Genomic DNA, 20961 nt, shown 5'->3' with positions numbered 1-20961 from the left:
AATGTGAAAGGGACCTCTGCAGATCATCCAGCCCAACCCTTCTGCCCAAGCAGGGATCACCTACAGCAGGTTGGTCAGGGCCATGTCCAGTCAGGTCTTGAAAATCTCTGTAGTTGGAGACTCCATAACCTCTGGGTAGCCTGTTCTGGGACTTTGTCATCCTTGCAATAAAACCCATTTTCCTGTGTGTAAATGGTGTTTCAGTTTGTGCCCAGTGCCTCTTGTCCCATTACTGGACCCCAGTGAGGAGAGGCTGCCTCCACCTTCCCTGCACCCTCCCATCAGATATTCACACTTGGCCAAGAGCTTTCTCCTCCTGCAGCTGTCTCAGCTTTCTCTTTCCTGGTGAAGCTCATTCAAATTCATGGACTGTCCTCCTTTTTCTGAATCTTCCTCTCCTGTCTCCTCTCCTTAGGCTGTACTTTTTCTGACCTGCCATTGTTTCCTCATAAGGAACTTTTAGGCATGGTGCTTGTTGACAAGAAAGCAGTAAAATCTCATTCCCCACAAAGTTCCAATGTCATAAATTGCTTCATTTTCTAAGAAGTGCTTTTCCATTCCTGAATGGCCAAGGATGTTTCACTCATTTTCTGTGAATTATCCATCTGGCATGGCTTCACCAAATGAGAAATAAAATAACAGGCCCATTACCACATGGGCACAAAACTCAGGCAGCAACCTGTCCCACATCAGCACGAAAAATACAGCAGACCCACTTAACTGAAGCACAAAAAGGTAAAATTCTCCAACAGAAAAATCTTGAGAATAACAAGAGACACAGAGGAAAAATGCTGTTGGTCTGATAAGATGCATTGCTGTTACTAGGAAAGCATTAACTGCATTGTGACATCCACCTCTCTCTGAGGATGCTGAGCCTTGGTAACAGCCCTGCACAGCTTTTAACCTCAGGGCTTGACAGGTAAACCTTGGAGCTCTGGGAACACGACTTCCATCTGTCTTTAGCCAATGTGCACTTGTGACAGCCCAGCAGCCCTGGCTGTCCCCACTAGAGGTCACAGCAGTAATTGCTCTTCAGGGCACTGCTGGGAGCAGGGGCACACAGGCAGCTCCATTTCCAGCACACAAGATGGGATCTCTCTAATGAATCCCTCTAATGAATGACTTGAATGTAATTGTTTTCTAAGATTAATATTATCCAGCTCACTGCAGCTCTCAGCAGGTACTGCACATATCCACATACAAGAGTTACAACCCAGACCCCAGTCTCAGCAGCTCCCAGTGATCAATAACTTTGGAGATGAAGATAAGAGAACTCATCAGACACCCAAGTAGAAGAGAAGCCAAAGTTGCATCCAGCCCACTCAGGGAAACAGTTCAGTAAATACTGACAGAAGAGAACTGGGTAGTAACTCCCAGCAAAGGCTCAACTTCTTAAACATTCAGATAGAATCAGTGATCTGACTGCCACCAGGGATTAGCCAAAGAATACAGATTTGTGCTAATTGCTCTGCACTCTTTTCTTCAGTAACTGGCCTGGAAAAATGCACATAATTGTGTCCTGATGGATTCCTGCAGTCAGCATTTCTGAATTCTGTGAAAGTTCCTTTCAGCTTCAAATTCTGTAGAAGGATGAAAGGGTAATATGGGAAACTTCAGCCAGCATAAATAAATACTTCACCTCTGTTCATTGTGGAGTAATCATACTTGCCCTTTCCATTCACTTTGAAAACGCTTGAGTGAAACCCTGGCTTCAGTCAGAACTCAGGCAAGAATTATGCTGGAAGGAGCACTGTGGTTGTAGGACAAAGCACAGACAGGCCTAGTCACAGGAAATTTAAAAATCTACTGGAGGCAGTGCAGTATGGGATGTATTGGCAGGGAACCTAGGGAAGAAGAGCAAAAAAACCTTGCAGAGTGTAGGATGTGAAGCCTAATCACAAGGAAAAATTGCTTCCAAGTCACAAACCAAAGGCTTCGGTTCAGCTGTGAGACAGGCTGCACTTGTAACACTTAATCCAGGGTAGACTGAGGAAATAAAATAAACCAAAGTAAGAACAAACCACCTAAACCCCAAAGGAACAGAGTCCCCTTTTACTCTGCTGGGCTCCTGCTCAGCGGGTCAGGTCCCCAGCCAGGTGCAGCACAGCTGGGGTGGCACAGCAGAGAGGAGGGCAAGGACAGACTGCCCTGCTGGACACACAGCTCTGCTCCTTCAGAACGCCTGTGCAATCACTGCTCAGCACTGAGCTGCTCCTGACTGCACCACCACAGCTTCCAACACCGAGAGAGCTTTCTCAGCTCTGCTCCAGCTCTGTGCAGGCTTGGGAGCTAAAACTGGGGCTGGAGAAGGGTGGGTTCCATCAGCTGAGCTGCCAATGGCTGCATTCACACTAAATGCAGAACAGGGATGTGAGCAGGTGAGGAGAGCATCCAGCAGGCCACATCCCTTCAGCTGGGGCTGCAGTAGCTTGAGGTTAACTCTGGACTGATGCCTTGGAGAGGTGTCTGAGCCGTGACTCAACAGCACTCGGGATGGGGGTGGATTCAAGGCAGCAAAACCTGGCCAGAGCATTAATCACTGACTAATCAACAGACATAAAAGAACCATGTAAAATTAACAGCCCTGCAAAATAATTACATCAAATCTCATTAAAGGATCCCTTCATTTGTCACTGAAATGCAGCTATTTCCACAATGGAAATAAAGAGCTTCTTCAGAGCAGCAACCAGTACCAGGCAGAGACCTGAGAGGAAAAGGTACATCTAATTCTAATGTTTCTTGAAAAAGTTGAGGGTCAGGTCTGAACAAATGCTAATTGCTCAGAACAGAGCTGAGCCAGCACATACCTTGAGAAAAGGATTAGCAGCTGGTCCCTGATCACGACCAGTTGGATCATTTCACTTTATACTTGTGTAAGTATCAGAACTGTCAAGTGTAAGTTTACATGTCCTAGAAGGGAAACCCAGTTGCACTCAGCCATGTGTGACAAGATGATATAAATGGCTGACCTTTTAAACACTGCTTGTTTTTATAGATAAACATCTTTACATCATTAAACTGGGGGTTTTGGATAATTTGTTTAATGCATGAATGTTATGAATCAAATGAGGCAAATCAGAAAATACAGCTCTGCCGAACTTACGAACTTTAGTTTTCCATTTCATTCCATAAACAAATACAATATATCTAGGGACAGACTCTTAAATCATTGTCTGCTCTAGTTGAATGTAGTTTGAACCAGATAAGTCTAAAAATACAAAGCAGGAAAATAAAAGGTTGTGTTTTACCCTTGAACAAACTTTAGGTTGACTTTGAAAATATAACATTACTGCCTCTTTCTTCTTCCCTCCCCTCTCTTCCTCTTTAATATCTTAGGAATTTCACAATGTGGTTATCAAGGATTAACTGAGAATACAGGACTAGGTAGTAAAAAGGAACAGGACTGAAAACTAGAAACAAAACCCAAAAAAACTAAACCAAACTGCAACAGCAATAAATCTCAGCAATCTCACAGTACATTACCGTAAGTTAAAAATAGAAAAGCAGAGAAGGATGTTACATTGTTAAAAAGGAGTTGAAAAATTCATTAATCTTTTTTAGAGCCATGCAGTGTCTCTAATGGACTTGAGGGACTGTTGGTTTTGCTGGCAGGTCCGAGTGTGGCTGAGGCAGGAGGGAGCAGCAGAGCAGCCCCAGATGCTCACACGCGGGTTGGCAGCTCTGGCCCACCCAGGTCCCAGCACATGGGCTGGCAGCAGCCACCCTGCCAGGGCTGTCCTGCTCCCAGCAGCACCAGGTCACAGCCATGGTTAATGAAGGAAGGGTGTCCAGCCCTCTGGCTAAATAAAATGCTGATCATACGCCAAGTAAAGATCTGTAGATTTGGTTTTTATAACTACATCTACTCTGAACAGAACTGCTTTAAGACATACGACCAAGAGAATTTTGCAGTGAGTATATTAACTTGCTGGTCATTTATGGATGAAATTTGCATGTCAAAAGCCAGAAAATTGTGGCTTTTCCCACCAGAAATCAGCAGCTATAATTACCCAATATATATATCTAATGTCCCAACATGTAACTTCTGATTAACCCCAGTTATGTACAAATAAATTTTTGTTTATATGCTGATACTCACAGTATGGGTTGTTAAATGTTGTTGAGTAACAGTGATAGTAATGTATTTCTAAAATACCAGTATTTGCTTAAGAGGGAGCAAAGAGAAGTTACTAAGGGATAGTTTTTGTTTTGCCCCATAATAATTACTCTGAGACTGAAGATGTGAAGTGTTGGGGATACCTGTCTACCCTTCTGTCTACCCTTCTTTGCACTATTGCTCTTGTGCACAAAATTACCACCCCAGGCCTGGAATAGTGACAAACAAAGATTTGAATCTTAGGACAGTACCTGCAATAGCTTGCAAGTGAGTGCAGGAAATGTATCCCACAATTCTTTGGTCCTGAGGTGTACTTCCCACTTGCACCTGGAAGGGAAGAAATAAAAAGGTGATTAATGGAAGAGCTCATACAACTCTACCTCCAAGCTCATCTGTGCAGTCTTTTTTACCATTCTTTCCAGTCAACTCCATTTTGAAACCAGAAAAGGCTACCAGAGACACACACTGAGGCTTCCTGATCTTACTGGGGCTTGTGGCCAGCACATTGACCCTTTGCTCATCACCATGTTCAGGATTTTGATTTTGATCTGCACACATTAAAAAATGTTCCTTTATCCTGTTTTTGCAGTCCCACAGGCTCCCTGGCCCTGCTCTCATTCCCATGTACAATTCAGGCCCACCACTCAAGTGCCTCATAAACCATTATTACCAGTATTACCATGTTTTTTGCTGTCTGTGTATGACTAGAATGAAAAAGGGAAAATGCCAGGAAAAAGGATGAAATATTAAATAGATATTGGGTTTGATCATGTTTTCTCTATTCCACAGTAAGTTTTGGATTTTGATGGATTTTTTACATTCTTCTGCAAAGGTGTTGGGGGCCTTGGTGTGCCTCAGCAGTGTTTGCGTCCTTCAGCTCACAGCAGCAGCCCCCATGCCTGTCAAGCAGACAAAAAACATTTTCTGGAATCCTGTTCTTACACACAGAAGAGGAAGGGCTTCCAAGGAAGCTGGAATGTAATTCCTCATCTATATCTTAAGTTACAATCCTTTAAAAATGTACTTGCAAATAGACACACAAGCAAATTAAAATAAATTTCTGGTTTAGAATAAATTTCTGATTTTTTTTAAATCAAGTTCTGGTCTAGGTTTTGAACTCGATTGGTAATTTTGGCAGTTCAGGATTTGGCTGCAATTCAAAATTCCAAATGTAAAATGGATAAGTTTTGTATTGTGGCAAGAAACTAGTTTGAGTCTATGGTTTTCTTGTTGACAGTTTATGTGGCAACGCTGCATGAATTAAAGAAAATGCCCACAGAGGAAAGTTGTACCCAGGGCTCAGAAAACACCAGCACAGATGACTCTACTTCACAAGGCTGGGCTCAAATTTTATCTGACACCTCTAAATAACAAGCAGAGCTCCATTTCATATGGCCACAATTTTGTCAGCTTGGTTGGTTTTCTTGTTTTCCAGCTATTCAAGAACCAGCTGATATATTTTATAACTGAAAAGGCAGCTTTGCAGTAAGTGAATTTAGAAGTCATTTGTACTTAACAATGCCTTGTTAACTTTGAGGGTTTGTGCCAGCCAGGGGAGTAGGTAATAAACAACTGGCATTATTCTGTCCTCAGCCTGTTCAGTCCTTTTCCAGACAGTTTTACAAATGGATATTGATGGTGTTCTGAGTGCTGTTCCCTCTCAGCTCACCTGCTCCAGGGAGGCAGAGGGAGCCAAGGCAAGCTCAGGCAATCACTGGAGCTTCCACCTCTAAAGTTGGGGATTCTCCTGAGCTCCCAGGGCTGCAGCAGCCTCAGAGGGTGGAAAATGCTCACACCTCTCCCTCCTGCCTGGACACCTCAGCAGAGGCACTGCTCAACCATTAGGAGCTTCCTCTCCAACTTTTTAATGCAGCATAAGCCATTCCAGCAGAAAAGTGGAAAACAGTTTATTTCCTCTGCTGTCTAGGACAGGCACGTGAATGAACCATCTCTTCCAAACTTAGCGATTCAAAATCAGGGTTTCTCTTCAATGCTATTAAAAAAACCCCTAAATTATAAACTGCCCTTGTTTGCAAATGTGCTGTGTTTCCTGCAGCAGAGGTGTGGGTGTCACACACCTTCCAATGTCCCCACTCTGGAAGGAGAACACTGCACACAGTGTTCTGCCTTAGAGCAGGAATGTGCTCCCTGTAATCCCCTTATTGACCAAAGCAGATGGAATCATCCCAGTGTTTCTATTCAAAAAGCAGAAAAGATTTAATTGTAAAAGCTGAACATCCAGACATAAATTATAGCCCGATTGAGAAAAAGAGTCAGCTCAAACTGGCTTTAGAATTTCCTGTGCAGCCTTAATGGAGTGCCTGACAAGGCCCTGTACTCCTCACCCAGCTTGTGCACAGGATCATTCTGATTTCCATTAATCAGGAATAAATATGTGTTGTTCAGTGAGCCTGTGTGCTCATCTGTGCTGAGATGGACTCGGGATCTTTTGCTCTCAAAGGATTATAAGAAATAGTCCAGGATGAAGCCTGGCTGTGCTCTGTGGAGAGGCTGAGCACAGCAAATGCCCGTGGGGAAGGTGCCCCAGGGCTCTGCTGGGACACACAGTCCCATGGGGAGAGGAGAGGGGCTTTCATAAACACTCTCTGATTAAAAAATAAAGCTCAAAAGCAAGAGCTGAAGACATTAGCATAATTAGAATTTCCTTGGAAAATGCCAGCGTGGAAGTGAATCCAAAGCAGCTTGTCTCCCAGATTTCATATTTCCTCCAGCTTTTTTGACTTTTAGGGGCTTGTAGTTTCTTTTGAGAGGCAGTGCTGATGGCAACCACTAAACTGAGTATATTTGGTGTGTAATCATAATGGAGGCAAATATTTGTGACAGCAACTAGGAGAGTAAATAAATACCTTTGCATCCTCCTAGTCAGTTCCCAGCTACAGTGGAGGCATTACTGAATTAAATACAATCTGAAGTAAAATAGCAAGAAAAGTCTGTTTATTCAGTCTAATTTCGTATTTCACAGATGGACAAGGATTGTGGGTTGTGCAGACAGAAAACCTACTTGACCTCTGAAATACTACAAGCCCTGTAATTCTACATGAAAGCATTCTTTTGTGTGGCCAAGGAGCAATTTCAGATGTTGCATTTTCCAGGCTGTGCTGGATGCTGCTGACGTGGCAGGAGGACCAGGCTGAGCCTCCAACGTGGACCTTGGCAGGAGGTTCTGCTTCCACCACACCAAGTCAGCACTTCACAAATACAATTTTAGCTGCTTAACACAGAAGAAACATCTACAGCCCCATTTACAAAGGAAATAGATATAAACAAATAAGCCAGAGTGGCTCTGTCACCATAAGCCTGACTTGAGCTCACCTCAGCTGCTCTGCATTGGTAGCTGTGTGTCAATAACACATTTACTGAACCATCCTTCTTCAGGCACTGCTTTCTAAAAATCCCCGTACAGTCTTGATTGTGCCATTAACCATTCCTCTTTGTGTATGGAAATGTACAGGAAGAAAATATCTCAATATAATGTTTTAAAATATTTATTTTTAAATGATCACAGGAGGAAAAAGATATGTGATAACCTGTTAAACTCTAGAGGTAAAATTAAAACTCACTGAACCTATTTGTGGTTTAATAAAGTATCCAGTTATATCATTTTCACATTAAAAATTAGCCTTTTTAACAATTATGCTGAAATATATAAAATTTATTCATTCCAATTCTCACTAGATTTGCAATAATCAAATTAGTCAAACATTGAGAAGCTAAGAGTGGATTCAGATCCCTGTTACACCTCTTACCATTACATTTTGTTTGCTCTTGGGAGGGGGCTATAAAAATCTCATTACAAATGGGAAAGAGACTTTTTCCCTTAAGGGGGAAATCCTGCTAAGGGTGTGTTTGGATTCCAAAATGCCATTTTCTGCTGCTGCATATTTACATTTGTCTCCTACCTGCAAACAATATAAGAAAGTGCAAAACTGACCTCTCTGAAATTTTGTTTTCCAAGTACTGGCTGTGTCAAGCATACCAAAGTACTTGACATCAAGTAGATTTTATTAAAAGATTTCATCTCAATGCCACAGCACATTAGTTCAATCTGTTAGAGACACCACGCTGGGACTGTGCTGTGCTGTGCAAGGCTGGGAATACTCCTAGAATTGTTTTGCAAAAGCTTGTCCTACATGGCTGAGGTGTGCTCTGTCCTCCACTGAGACTGGGATCAGGTAATAAATGGCTCATGGAAGAAATCAAGGCAGCAAGGTTATGGCAGAAAGATTCTCGTTCACAGGAATAAAACCTAATGAGTAGCAAGAACTGAAATTTTAGAGCTACAGCAAGGGAAAATAACTTGAAATTTAATCACACTGCTTGCCGTCATGGGAATTTCCTAGGCTAACTGGAAAATCTTGCACATCTCATGTTTCCCATATGCTGGCACAGTAAGTATACAAAGCTGCAAACTTGACAAATACCTTGTCTCTTAAGAGTTTATATTTACACACATCTGTTCCAGCAGTGCAAAACAATTCTATCACATCTGGATGGTAGATGTCAAGAAAAGCATCAACAGACTCTTGAACAAAACCCATGAGAATTCTACTTCAGTACTGGGGCATTTCTCTACCACCTTGGAAAACATCTTCAGACAGGACATGGCTGTGTCAGCAAATCATCAGGTGCTCTGAAGGAAATGCTCTTTAATGATTAAAAATTTGAACTGTGCATGAGAAATCTCACTTGATTCAAGAACTAATCTAGAGTCCCAAATATTGACCAAGAATATATACAAAACCCAAAACATTTGTTATGAGGAGAACTTAATCTTTAGTGACATTTTCTAGAAGCTTCACATTGCCAGGAGGGAGCCATTCAAAAAATATCCAAAATAAAATAGTTTCTTAAATGTTTACCCTCCAAAACAAAGGAGTTGTTAACATAAAAGTCCAAGCAGATGTGATTGCCTCTCCCTTCAGGGGAAGAAAATCCTGGTATGCAAACCAGATGAGAGCTAAAATTTTGGCATACTCATGGCAAAAGTTCTTCACAAAGCCTGTTACCCCAGAATCTCCATGTGGCAAATAAAGCCAGAGCTGGGAAAGTTAAATAACCTGTTTGTAGCACTGAGACTCCTTCAGGTGAATTTGGATCTCCACAGCTCAGCTCCAGCCTCAACCAGTGTAGTTTAATCTCATGTAGGGCTGTAAATGAGCAAAACCTTCCATTTCATCCACTCAGGTGACCATGGAGGTGTCAATTTTGCCAATGAAATAAATGTAACCATAGTGCTGCTCCCTGCATTGCTCTTCTGAGGAGGATAAGTCACCAAAGCACAGAACTCTCCAGGAAAGGAATTCACAGTCATGGCAGGAGCCACACTAATGATGGTCATGCCATGGAGAAAAACTAACCAGGCTGAAAGAAACTCTGCATGCTCTGGGGAGGGAAAACAAAACCATCTCTCCCTAAAAACAGAAGTATGAACATGGCATTTGTAAAGAACATCATCTGAACAGGGGCCTTGAGTAACTCTTTGTGTTGGAAATAAAACACCTCAGAGAGAGAGTAAGTGCAGGGCACAGAAACAGAATTTACAGTGGATGTGACAGTGACTGACTCCCACAGAAATATTCATCTTACCATATGTGGCCATTATTGTTTAAGTTCAAGGGAAGCTCCCTTAAAAAGAGGCTGAGATTCAGAGAATTGCTGTGGATAAAGCAGGTGCAGTGCACAAGGAGAGGCATTTCCACACCCACTGCGGGCTGGTGCCCTGGGATGTGCTCTGTGCCTCCTCTTCCCCTGCACTGGGGATGCCATTATGTAACCCAATGCAATTATAATGAGTTAGCAGTGGGCAAGGGAAAAGAAAGAAATGGAAAACAAAATTTGTTTTCTTTCCAGTACAACATTTCTGTAATCTTCCAAATTGTATCAACCTCTCCTGGACTTTTTTCCCATTTCAGCAAATTTCCAAAACAAGCAGGAGAGGCAGCATTAAGAGCCTAACTGGGACAGCCAAACTGTCCCAGTCCTCATTCCTGTTTCTGTTAAGAGAAGATGCCAAAGAAAACTTGCAGCTACTCCCATTCCCACTTCAAACATTCCTGTCCCACAGAGATGACTTAGATTAGTCATAACTCCCAAGAAAGGTGTATTTTTGGTTAGCTGAGACATGGCGCAAAACCATCTATCTTATTTTCTGTCCTTTAGCAGCTCTGCCTTTTGCCTTCAGAAATATGTAGCAGCTTCTAAAGAAGACACATTAGTTAAATCCCTAATTGTTATATTAAACATTTTTAAAAGTATATTAAAGAAGTTTAAAATGTTATAGGAGTCAACTCAAAATTGTTTAGTGCTCTGCAATTCTTTCTAGCTACATTTTCACTTGATTATTTCCTATTTTTTCCCACCTGCCATGTGCAACAATTACTGTTCCATGAACTCAGAGAATTTATTTGGCAAAGCTTCATTAAACATATATTTGAGGGAAAGTGGCTGTAAATTGGTGCCACTAATGAAGGGCTCGTCCTCTTCTGAAGAGGAGAAAGCCCACGACTCACATTTTCTCAAATCTGTATTTCATTCTGCATAACAATTTTTATTTATCCCCATTAATGAAGGGGGAAAGGGCCATAATTAATAACATTAATTACATCAAAGTGAAGGAACATGGTACAGTGCCATGGTAGAATCTTTTTTTTGTTCTTTTTTTAAGAAAGTCTCAGTTTATTGGACTCCATCCAATTCCTGCATTGACATTTTACAGCAGAATCTCAGCATGTGGAAAATGTTTAGGTTACCCTCCTGCCTTAAATGGCACAGCTTTAGAGTCATCTAAACAAATTCATGAGCAGCACTAGACATTTCTTTTATACATCTTGGGATAACTGTAGGTGCTGGCCAACTGATCAAGGACAAGGAAATCTAACAACTGGAAGCTCTGGGGGCAGAAAGGAGCCATTCCCCTTTCCTGGGGAATCCTGAGGTCCAGAATCTTCCCCTCAACCCAATGTGGAACTGCAGCAGCTGCCCCTACACTCCAGGCACAGCTCACATGCAAAGGCAGCTTAAATCACCCAGGTGAAATGCATCTGCATCAGAAATATCAAAAAGGAGAATCACAGAGGTGAATTCAGGGAACCCTCATTTTCTCACACAAATCAGGCTCCTTGAGAGGAGAAAACAGTAAAAATTGTGCTTCAAAACAGTTTTGCAATCAGAGCTGCTGCTCCTTCTACCATCTGTTACCACCATATCAGCTCTTTGGAAAACAAGTTGAGCTTTGCACACAGAGCAAAGGTTGCTAGGTTTCCTTTAAGCAATGAATAATGACACGTTCTCAGCACAATTACTGTACTCCCTGAGAACAGCCTTCATTTTCAGAGAATTTGAAAAGTAAATCTGTTAATAACCTTAGGAATTAATATTAATTAAGCACAACTTCTTCCAGAAATCTAGCAAAATCCACAAGACATTCTTTTTCCTTTTGATTTTGAAGAATACTATTAACTGTTCTAACTTCCCACATCAGAAAGCAGTCTTTACATTATGCTCACATACTCTGTTTTAACTTAGAATTCTTATTTTTGCTAAAATTGACTCTTTTGGCAGATGCCAAACCCCAGAATAGTTTCCTGCTAGGAACAGTAGGAAGCACAGCCTTCTACACACCATCTGTATCCCCCAGTCCCATTGGGAGCAAGAAGGCTCCAAAACCTCTCTCTCAGTCAACAGCCATTTTGAGAATGATGCCTCTTTCACTGAGGCTGTGCATCTACATCTCTTGGTTAGCTTAGATTTACATTATTGTTACAAATATTACAATTTAAGGATAAGAGAGGTGAAATTTGCCCCCCAAAGTGAGTTTTTGTTAGATTGCTACACTGGAAAAATGTGGACAAGCTCACCAGGTCAAGTTAAGGATGCTTTCCAGTTTTGTTGCACTACTGTCCAAAACTCACACAGCATCCCTGGCACAGGGTAACCAAGGCTTCACACTAAATCCTCTGTCTAAAGAGGGATGTTGACATTTTGAAACCATCTAGTAAATTACAGACAGGTGAGGCATTACACAATTTCTGCTCAGCACTCATTGACACCTTTTAAACTTGATTTGACAATGCTGATTTGTAAAATCAACATCCAGTTTCTGAAAATTATGTATATTTTATAACTGCCTTTTAAATCCATCAAAACTACAGTGCATTACCATCATGTGTGAGCCAAAGCTGCAGCTGCAGAGGAGCTGAGGCTGCTGAAATGTGCACCATGCTCCAGACAGACCTGTCCAAGCCAGCTTTTCAGTGCCAGCCACCAGCACAGGGGCTGTGCCAGGCCCCCTTCCCACCTCTGTCTGCAGCTGAGCAGCAGCAGAGACAATGGAAGTTATAAAACTACAAAGTGACTGCAGGGCTCTTCTCTTCAGCATTTTAAATGAATGTGAAATGCCAGGCTGGAACAGAGAGTCTCAGCAGAGTCTCCCAAGGGTCCAGGCTGCCAAAGTATGAAAATGGATTGGCTGATTTATGTATTTGTTAACTTCTCCTCTGAGTCTTTATGGCAACTAGGAACAATGGTTTAACACTTCAGACATGAAACTGTCATTTGGCTGTGACATTTCCCCCCTTCATATATGCTATTTTTTTGTGTTTTTCTTACATGCCAATGAGACCCTCAGATTGGAGCACAAAAGCACTGGTAGAGTTTGAAGAGCTCCAAGTGCCAAATGCAAATCAGTCCTCTTTGCAGAAAATGGACTTCACGCAATGGCTCCTCACAACCACATCATCCTCGTGTCTTCATCCTGCCCTGGAAAGCCTCTACAGATGGAAAAACCAGTCTGGTCTCTGTTGGAAAATGCCAGCAGCAGCACCTTTTGTGGCAGACTCCTTAGGAGGAGAGCAGAGGCAGACTTCCTTCTCCAGGTAGCTGTTGGGTAGCATGAAACTGTGCTAAAAGCCTCTGTAATTTACTTCCAACTTGGCTCCTTGGTTGTGCTACCCTGGGTGTTAAGCCACAATCAAATCACTTTACCTTCCTGTACTTTAGTTTCTCCTTCTGTTAAGCAGATATTGACCTTTCTTCATTGTGCACCCTGAGACATAGGAATGAAAAGCAGTGGGTAAGAGCTGATTGTTATTACAGCTACTAATAATAATCCTTGAGCTCTGTAAGTCTCTCAGGTAAAATAATTTCGTATGACTAAGCAAATCTCTCAAATCCTTCCAAATCTCCACCTGAACTTTACAATCTAGATAGTGAAGACAGGGTAGGGAAGACAAGGGCAATGGAAAATAATTTCTTATTGATGGGAAACAGAACCTATTCTAAAATGAAAAAATGTGCAAAACACTTGAACCAGGGCAGTAGGGATCTGTTTTGTGTCAGAGTCCCTCAAAGCAGTTTTGTAATTTTCAAATTATTTCAACTTTTTTTAAATATTTAGTTCTGAGACCTTTAATTTATCTCTCTAATAGTTCTATTTGTAATAAGGAGACAATCACACTAAAAACCAATCAGATTCTTTCTCTGAACATTCTTCTGAATTAAGATATTGGGTGTTTCTTAAGGTTCCAAATAATTGGAATCAAGGCTTCATCCTCCCCATGAATGGAAATATTAACTGGTTTTATCCATATTTTCAAACATATGAGCCTTCTCCCTTCAATTGCTTTGCACAACTTTTGGCTTCTGATCAACACAGAGAGCAACTGCTCCCTTACTCAGAGATGGAAGCTGTGCAAGGGGAACAGTCTTCACAAATATCTTTCCAAAACAAAACTCAATTGATGCCTTTTCTACATCAGAAATGGGGACACTGCATTCCACAGGAGTCAGGAATTTAAAAACCAGGGTTTGCGCAGGACAGAGGCTCAGCTCCACGCCCCTGTGGAGGGGGAAGCAGTCGGGACATCCCTGTTCTGCAAGGCTCTCTTTCTTTCTTTAAAAGCAGAGAAACTCTGTGTAGGACTGGCTGGTATTATGGACATTCAGAAATCTGTAAGGGCCAGTAAAAGTCCCACCTGGAATCAGGGAGATGAGCTGTCCCTGGGGATGGCAGAGTGCTGGCCACAACAGCGCCGGCACCCAGAGCTCTGGTACCCTCTGCCAGCTTCTGCTGCCCAGCAGAACAGCCCCAGGCTTCTGAACTCACTGCACTGATTCCTGCTGACTTCAAAAACAAACCAGGCTTTCACTTCCTGCATGTAGTTTTTGTCTCTGGAGTCCGCACCCACCCAGCTGCTGACTAAGGACCACATCAAGAAAGACAGCCTCTAAACCTACTTTATTTCAAAGACAAAATTAAACAATTATTCCTACTCTATGTTGTTGCTGTCATCAAAGAAATGAAATATGTACAACTGGTCATTTAATGTACAATTAAGAGAGAAAGTAAATTCATGTTAAAATAGACTTAGAATGAAAAATATTTCAGGTATGAAAAAAGTACATCAGAATGACATAGACAGGAGGAAAAACAGTCTTATGGCTGGGCAGAACTCTGTTATGTTCAAAAGAATGGAGTCATCTTTGGAACTTTATAATAATTGGCTCAATTCCCTGCTCAACTGTAACATTATTTAACAACTTGGTTCCATAATTAAGTTCATCTTCCCAGTGGAATCTTGAAAAGAGGCTTAATTTTCTGCAAGAGAAATGGAGACATTGCAGCCTGCCTAGCAGGGTGGCAAATCAATGACTCAGCAATGGGCAGTTACAAACAGATTGGTTTTAATCTCTTAATCCCCAATATATGCATATGTTCAAGGGTAGTCTTTGTGACCCGAGAAATATTTATACTGCCCAAGATCCATGTTTATTTTTTTCTTGCAGCAATTTGTGATGAAAAAATAAATGGTTGCTGTTTATAAACACATAAGAGTGCAACATAGAGAGCTTAGACCCAGTTTTTGGAAACCTGTATTCAAATAGGGATTGGCTTTTGTTTGTGTCAATGTACATGAAATACTGAACTATTATCAGAACCAAAATTCTAATATTTGGGGGTTTTCTTACACAAGCCATGGTACCAAAAGTTTTTGATTTGGTTAAAAACCACAAATGGAGTACAAAGCCTCTCACTGATCCTTACTGACAATCCATATTCTTAATGGCTATTAATGTCTTTTGTTGACGACTTGTGACTAGAAAATACATATAATTTGAGCATCTGATGTACTTTGTCAATGTTAGAAAAGAAGTTCAGGATTTAGTTAGTGAAACTCATTCCAAACTGTGACTAAATCACAAAATCTGAAATTCAGCATTTTGGACATTTTCAGATCTTTCTAGGTTTGGGTCTACAGACTTGGATCTCTGGCAGAAATTTTTGGTTCTTGATAATTCACAAATTAGAAAATCCCACTTTCCAGTTTAGAAAGAGCACAGCCAGATAATCCCAAGAGTTAAGCATGAACAGCCACTAGGTCTTGGAAAAGCAAATGCAGACTTTCTGTTTTTCATGATTTATAGACATACAACCCCAGGCTTCCTGTTCTCTCTACCATCAGTTAATTTATGTAAACTGTGTTAATAACGCAAAAAAGCTTTGTGCTCCCCAGTGTCCCAGGCATGTTTGTCTTGTTTATTCCTCTTCATATCTCTCCTTACTAATTCTTTTGCAAGCAAGAGAGCAGAGTAGCCATACCTTTCACTGCAATTCTTTCAGTTTTATTATACTGACATTTAGACATTTGGTTGTCTTTTGATTGCCAGACAAACACACAATGAGCACAAGCTGGTTTCCAAAAGTGATGCTCACTGTACTGTACTCATGTTATGAGGCATAGAATTTATGCAGAGAGCTTACAGAGATTTCCGTAAAGAAATGAATTAAAATATCATGAAAATCGCTTCAAATTTTGAGTCTTGAAATTATACTTGAGTTCTACCTCCAAAAGTCCCTCATTGTTTCAGACACATCCATCAATTTAACACAATATTCAGGCTACAAATCCTATAAAGATTACATCTATAGCCCATTAGGTTATATCAGGAAAGCTAAATCTGAATATTGCCTCTGTTGCTGTCTAAAGAAATACGAAAATAATGTAATTTTATAACTTGCCACTTACACAGAGTCAATCCTTACAGCTTCAAAAAGGCTCTTACCTTGAGAAACAAGGCTCCCTTGGAAGCCAAGGAGTCCATTCCTCTTCCATTGGGGTAACAGTGATAGGCAGCATCCATAACAGGATAGCGGCTGGCAAAAAGTAGACCACTGTTCACAAACTTAAAGCTACAGCAGCTGTGGCAGCTGTAGACCCCAACATCATAGACGATGTATTCAAAATAGTGATGGAGCTGCTCTTTCAATTTTTCCGCAGCTCTTTTGTCAAACACTTCCTGCAAGCACAGAAAGTCCAGGTTGGCAGGGAAGAAAGCAGAGATCTCATGATCAAAGGTCTCATCTGTGTGTTTCTTTTTCCGCACTGAAGTCTTCTTCATGATTGAAGCTTTGTAGAGGAGCTTGTTGTTGACAGTGCTTTGGTCCACTGTGCCATCTCCAACACGGACTTTTACTAGGGACTCTCGTGAGGCAGAGCAGCTGTCTAGACTCCCAGAATCTCCTTCCTTCTGTTTGTGGTTTGGTGTTTTTGACACCTCTGCATCACCTTCCAGTGAGGGCTCGGCTGGGCCACTGGCGTGAGCCTGGCCGTTGACGGTGTCTGCTTCTGTGTCTGACATGTGGCCGTTCTCCTCTCCGTTGATACGGACAATGCAAGTGTTTTCTTCTCCCTCGTGTGGCTCTCCACTCCCACCTTTATCTTCTCTGTTCTCCTCACCATTGTTTGAGCCACAGTTGTCTCCTTTGTACTCCATTGATGTTGTCCTTTTGATGCCAGCATTCACAGTGCGGTTATCTCCAGCCTGGGGGGAGACCAGGCTGCTGAAACTCGCTGCACTGATGGATGTGTTGGTAGGAGAATCTATGTATATTTTAATCTGTGGCCTGCTCGCCCCATTTCGGATCCTCCGGCCGATCTCCTTAGCCCTGGCCTGTGTATTGAAAACGTTATTAAATCTTGCCAGAGAATCGGGCAGCAGGCAAACGTTGGCGCTGCCAAAGCAGAAGCTTTTCCCACTCCCTGCTGCCTTCCATTCAGTGAGCAGTGTGGCTCCATTGGCGTGGTTCTTGTCTTTCAGCCTGGAGTAGATGTAGGGCCTTCTGGCTGACTGCAGAGGGGACCAGAGCAAGAAGCCAATCAGAGCAAAAGGAAGAGAGGCCACCAGGAGTGCCAGGTAGATGGGAGTGGTGATAATGATGCAGAGTGCGTGGAAATAGCATGGGTCATCTGCTCTTTGACGTTTTTCATAGGTGGTTGGAACAAAAGAGCCCACGAGCCTGTCTGCTAGCCAGTAACATGGGAAAATCAGGCCCCAGGAAAAAGAATGCAGAACTGACAGAAAGCTGTTGGGAAATGGAGAAGTGTATAAAACCATTGCAACTCAGTTATGACAACACTTCAGGGCCTACTACATGATGTCACTGTGTCAAGCATCCATAAAAACACAGGGAGAGGGATGGGGAAAAAAGGTCTGGTCAGGAGATTGTTGGGTTTCTTTCCAGTGAGAGTCAATAACAAAACTTTAAGAGCACCATTTCACTGTGTTGGGGTAAAAATGAAACAAGGCCACTGTTTTTGCCTGGCTTTTTGGCATCTGTATTTGTTGAAGGATGTCATTGTTCACTGGGGGCTGCCATAATGAAACTCTCCAGAGGCAAAACAGAAACCTGCAGAAACAAAAGACAAAACATATTGGAAGTTTAGGTAACACTTACTAGAAGTTTAAAGCAGATTGAGTTTTTCTCACAACAATTAAAGACTTATTATATTTATTGTATTTAGATGGAAATTGGAAAGGTTGGATCAAGGGAGGATTTGGGGGTTTTTTGTTTTGTTTCAATTATTAGCTCAGCATAACTTCACCAATCTTATGCAACATGTTTGAGTTCAAAGAAATAAGGGACAAGTCAAGTGCCAAACAACAAATGCTTGGCATTTACACAGTGCCAAAGGCATTTTGGGATGTTGATAATAGGGGGGAGCCTGGCAGATTTGTTTTTCTGGATGATTTTTAGGATCCTTGAGTAAAAATTCTCAAAAGCGACTCTGGCATCCACGCATCAGATAGGAAAAAATTAACCTAAAACCTATCCAATTATGTAATTACCGTTAGAAAAGAAAAATCTCTAAAGAAGTTATTCTGTTCTACTGGGTGCTTAAAATGCTTTATAAAAGCCCTATTTACATAATCATTCAGCAGACCAGAAAGATTCCTGTTTACAGCAGTGCCAAGCATAAACAGAACATTGTGTTTGGGATCTGTGAAGTGAGGACAGACTGCAAGCCCTATATTCCAACTTACAGGCTGACAGCCTTCCTGGTGAAAGGTGTAGCAGTGCTGCAGAATACAGGTCAATTTGACTTTTACTATGTTAAAATAACAGACCAGAAGGAAGTGCAAAAGCTCAATGGATCCATAAAAAAATTGCCTAATTAGGTCTCCAATAGGTGTTTCCTTGAGCATATGATGACAGGATCTTACAACTCCCTGGGGAACATGAAACCAAGGGACAGTTTTGTAGATAGAGCAGTCAATGCCTGCTTGGGGATGTGCTGAAGTGGAAAAAAAAAAAAGAATCAATTCAATACAACTCTTGCCAGTTCTATTACGGACTGCAGTATCGATAATCTACAAGATAAATCTACAAGATAAAGCTGTCCAGCAAACCATGAAACACCCAACTAAACAGCTTTACAAAAGCCATTATCCAGATTGTGGAGACACACTGTGTAAAAGGAATTCATGCTTGCTGCAGATCCAACATACTATTGTGTATTTGTAAAAATGGAAGAAAAATAATTGCAATCACAAATCCTTCCATGGGATAAGATTGCACAGCCCATGTCATGAAGCAGATTGGTTTGGACTGAGGTTCGTTTTAACAACTTCTAGCAAGAACGTGATTCTCTGTAAACACTAAAGGCTGTATGATGGTTCAAGGCCACATTTATGACTCCTACACTTCCTCTGCCTTAAAAAGGGAGAGTATCTTCCAAAATCAGGAGGGTTTTTGACCAGGTGCCAGCTGCATTTCCCACTAGCAGCGTGCTGAAGTGAGGCAATAGGGGTTTGAATACGCACTTGTATTCCATGCATTTTATTCCATGCATTCTAATAGAATTCCCACAACTCATGACACAGAAGCACAAAACCCCTGGTACCACAGCAAGCTTTAAAATATAATAGCTGGGGAAAAGGGAAGAGAGTATAAAGGACGGAATAGCTGGATGTCCTTTAAATTTTTGCATATTGCAGACAGAAGACATAGACATGTCAAGGTCCTAATTAAAAACCCTCTTCTAGCAAGGAAATTATTATCCTGACTTACTAAACTTCCAGATGAAAGCAATCACAAAACTTGCCAAAACTCTGTCACAGACTCACTGGCACACACACAAACAGGAACTAAGTTTCCTACTCCTTGCTAGAAAATCCTGTGCGCTCTAGTGCCTCAAAGCCGCCCCAAAAAAGAGAATTAAGAGGGTCATGGGAGAGAGATTTTATCTCAACAAGATCTTAAGGGGTGAGGGAAGGCACCGTGTGAGTCAACAGGAACCTGGGAAACATGACGTCAGTCACATCTCTCCTAATGCAGCGGTTTAGATGGAGCCTACAGCTAAAGTGCCTAATTCCTTGTGATGAAGGGTATTACTTGGTAATCCAATGCTTTATTCATAGGGGTTTGGGAGATTAAGGGAGAATTTAAGATATTGCAATGAAACAGATATTTTTGTATGCTACAAAGACGTAAACGGCAGCGTTGTTTGGTGGTTTTTATTACTCTGTGAGTGTTTGAAGGCTAAAAATAGACTTTATTTAATTTTTTTTATGGTGGCAGTATGGAACATTTCAACTTTAGTGATAACAAGACATCAGGCAGGAAGGTTTCAAAGATTTTTATGATCATAATTATGCCCAGAAGTATGATGGAGACATCATAGATCAAAAGAGATGTTTCTAGCTCCAGCATTGCTTGCAAACTAAATAAAGGACAATACAAGTCAACAAGTGATAGGAGAAACAGAAGAAAAACAACAAATCTTACAAAAATCATGTTATGAGAACAGTCTAGAAATGGTCAGAAAAGTTTAAACTTCCTTTTGCTTAGAAACTAAAATACACTTTCACATTCAGACAACTAAACTTTCTTCAAAAGTGATAGTAATATCACCTATATACAGTAAAAATACAGTAAACTGTATTTTTAAAACTATAAGTAAATCACTGGCACAACAGTTATTTATTTAAAAACAGAATAAAACTACTGAAGTGGCTAACTGATTTGGAAAATTACCCTATGGGTAATTTCACATCATAATTTACATATATTCATTAAAACTAGTGTTTCTTGAATCCTGACAGTTGGTTTCCAGGGAAGATTGTAGCAATATCTATCTAAAAATGAATTCTAGAAAAGCAGTTTATTTAGGCTGTGGTTTTACCTTGATTTACTTATTGTCGTTGTAATTTCAATCAAAAAAAACAGTTTTACAAAATTGATCCCACTAGACCATGTGAAACCACAAAAATTAGTGTTTGTAACTGAGCACAGGTGAAATGAAGATCTGAGGTAACTGAGGGGATTCTCACTCAGGCTCTCACGTCATTCAGGCTTATTAGACAAACCACAACTTAATTTTTGCTTTCCTCATTGTTCTCATCTGGTTTTCCTCCCAGACACACTTCATAAAATCTTCCTTCCTTTATTCAGTGTTGTTCCCCTGATTATTCTTATACATGCTTTTAATTAGAGTCTAGTTCAACAGCTAACTAACCTTCTGGAAAAGAAACCCACTCCAAAAGGC

The 20961-nt window shown here is 41.2% G+C and overlaps 1 protein-coding gene across 1 annotated transcript in view; it reads right to left on the bottom strand.

Annotated features, from left to right (window-relative positions):
• Window positions 1-20961, bottom strand: part of SMPD3 (sphingomyelin phosphodiesterase 3) — a 104414-nt gene that overhangs the window by 18758 nt on the left and 64695 nt on the right. Inside the window, exons 2-3 of the mRNA XM_059481537.1 lie at window positions 16199-17822; window positions 4369-4444 (exon numbers count right to left, since the gene is read on the bottom strand). Of these exons, the coding sequence (XP_059337520.1) occupies window positions 4369-4444; window positions 16199-17530 (1408 nt within the window). The 5' untranslated portion in view covers window positions 17531-17822. The remainder of the gene's footprint in view (window positions 1-4368; window positions 4445-16198; window positions 17823-20961) is intronic.

This window comes from Ammospiza nelsoni, chromosome 13 (genome assembly GCF_027579445.1).
Source record: "Ammospiza nelsoni isolate bAmmNel1 chromosome 13, bAmmNel1.pri, whole genome shotgun sequence".
Taxonomy (NCBI): Eukaryota; Metazoa; Chordata; class Aves; order Passeriformes; family Passerellidae; genus Ammospiza; species Ammospiza nelsoni.
The sequence above is the reverse complement of the archived record's forward strand: the minus strand, read 5'-3'. Positions and strand labels throughout refer to the sequence as shown.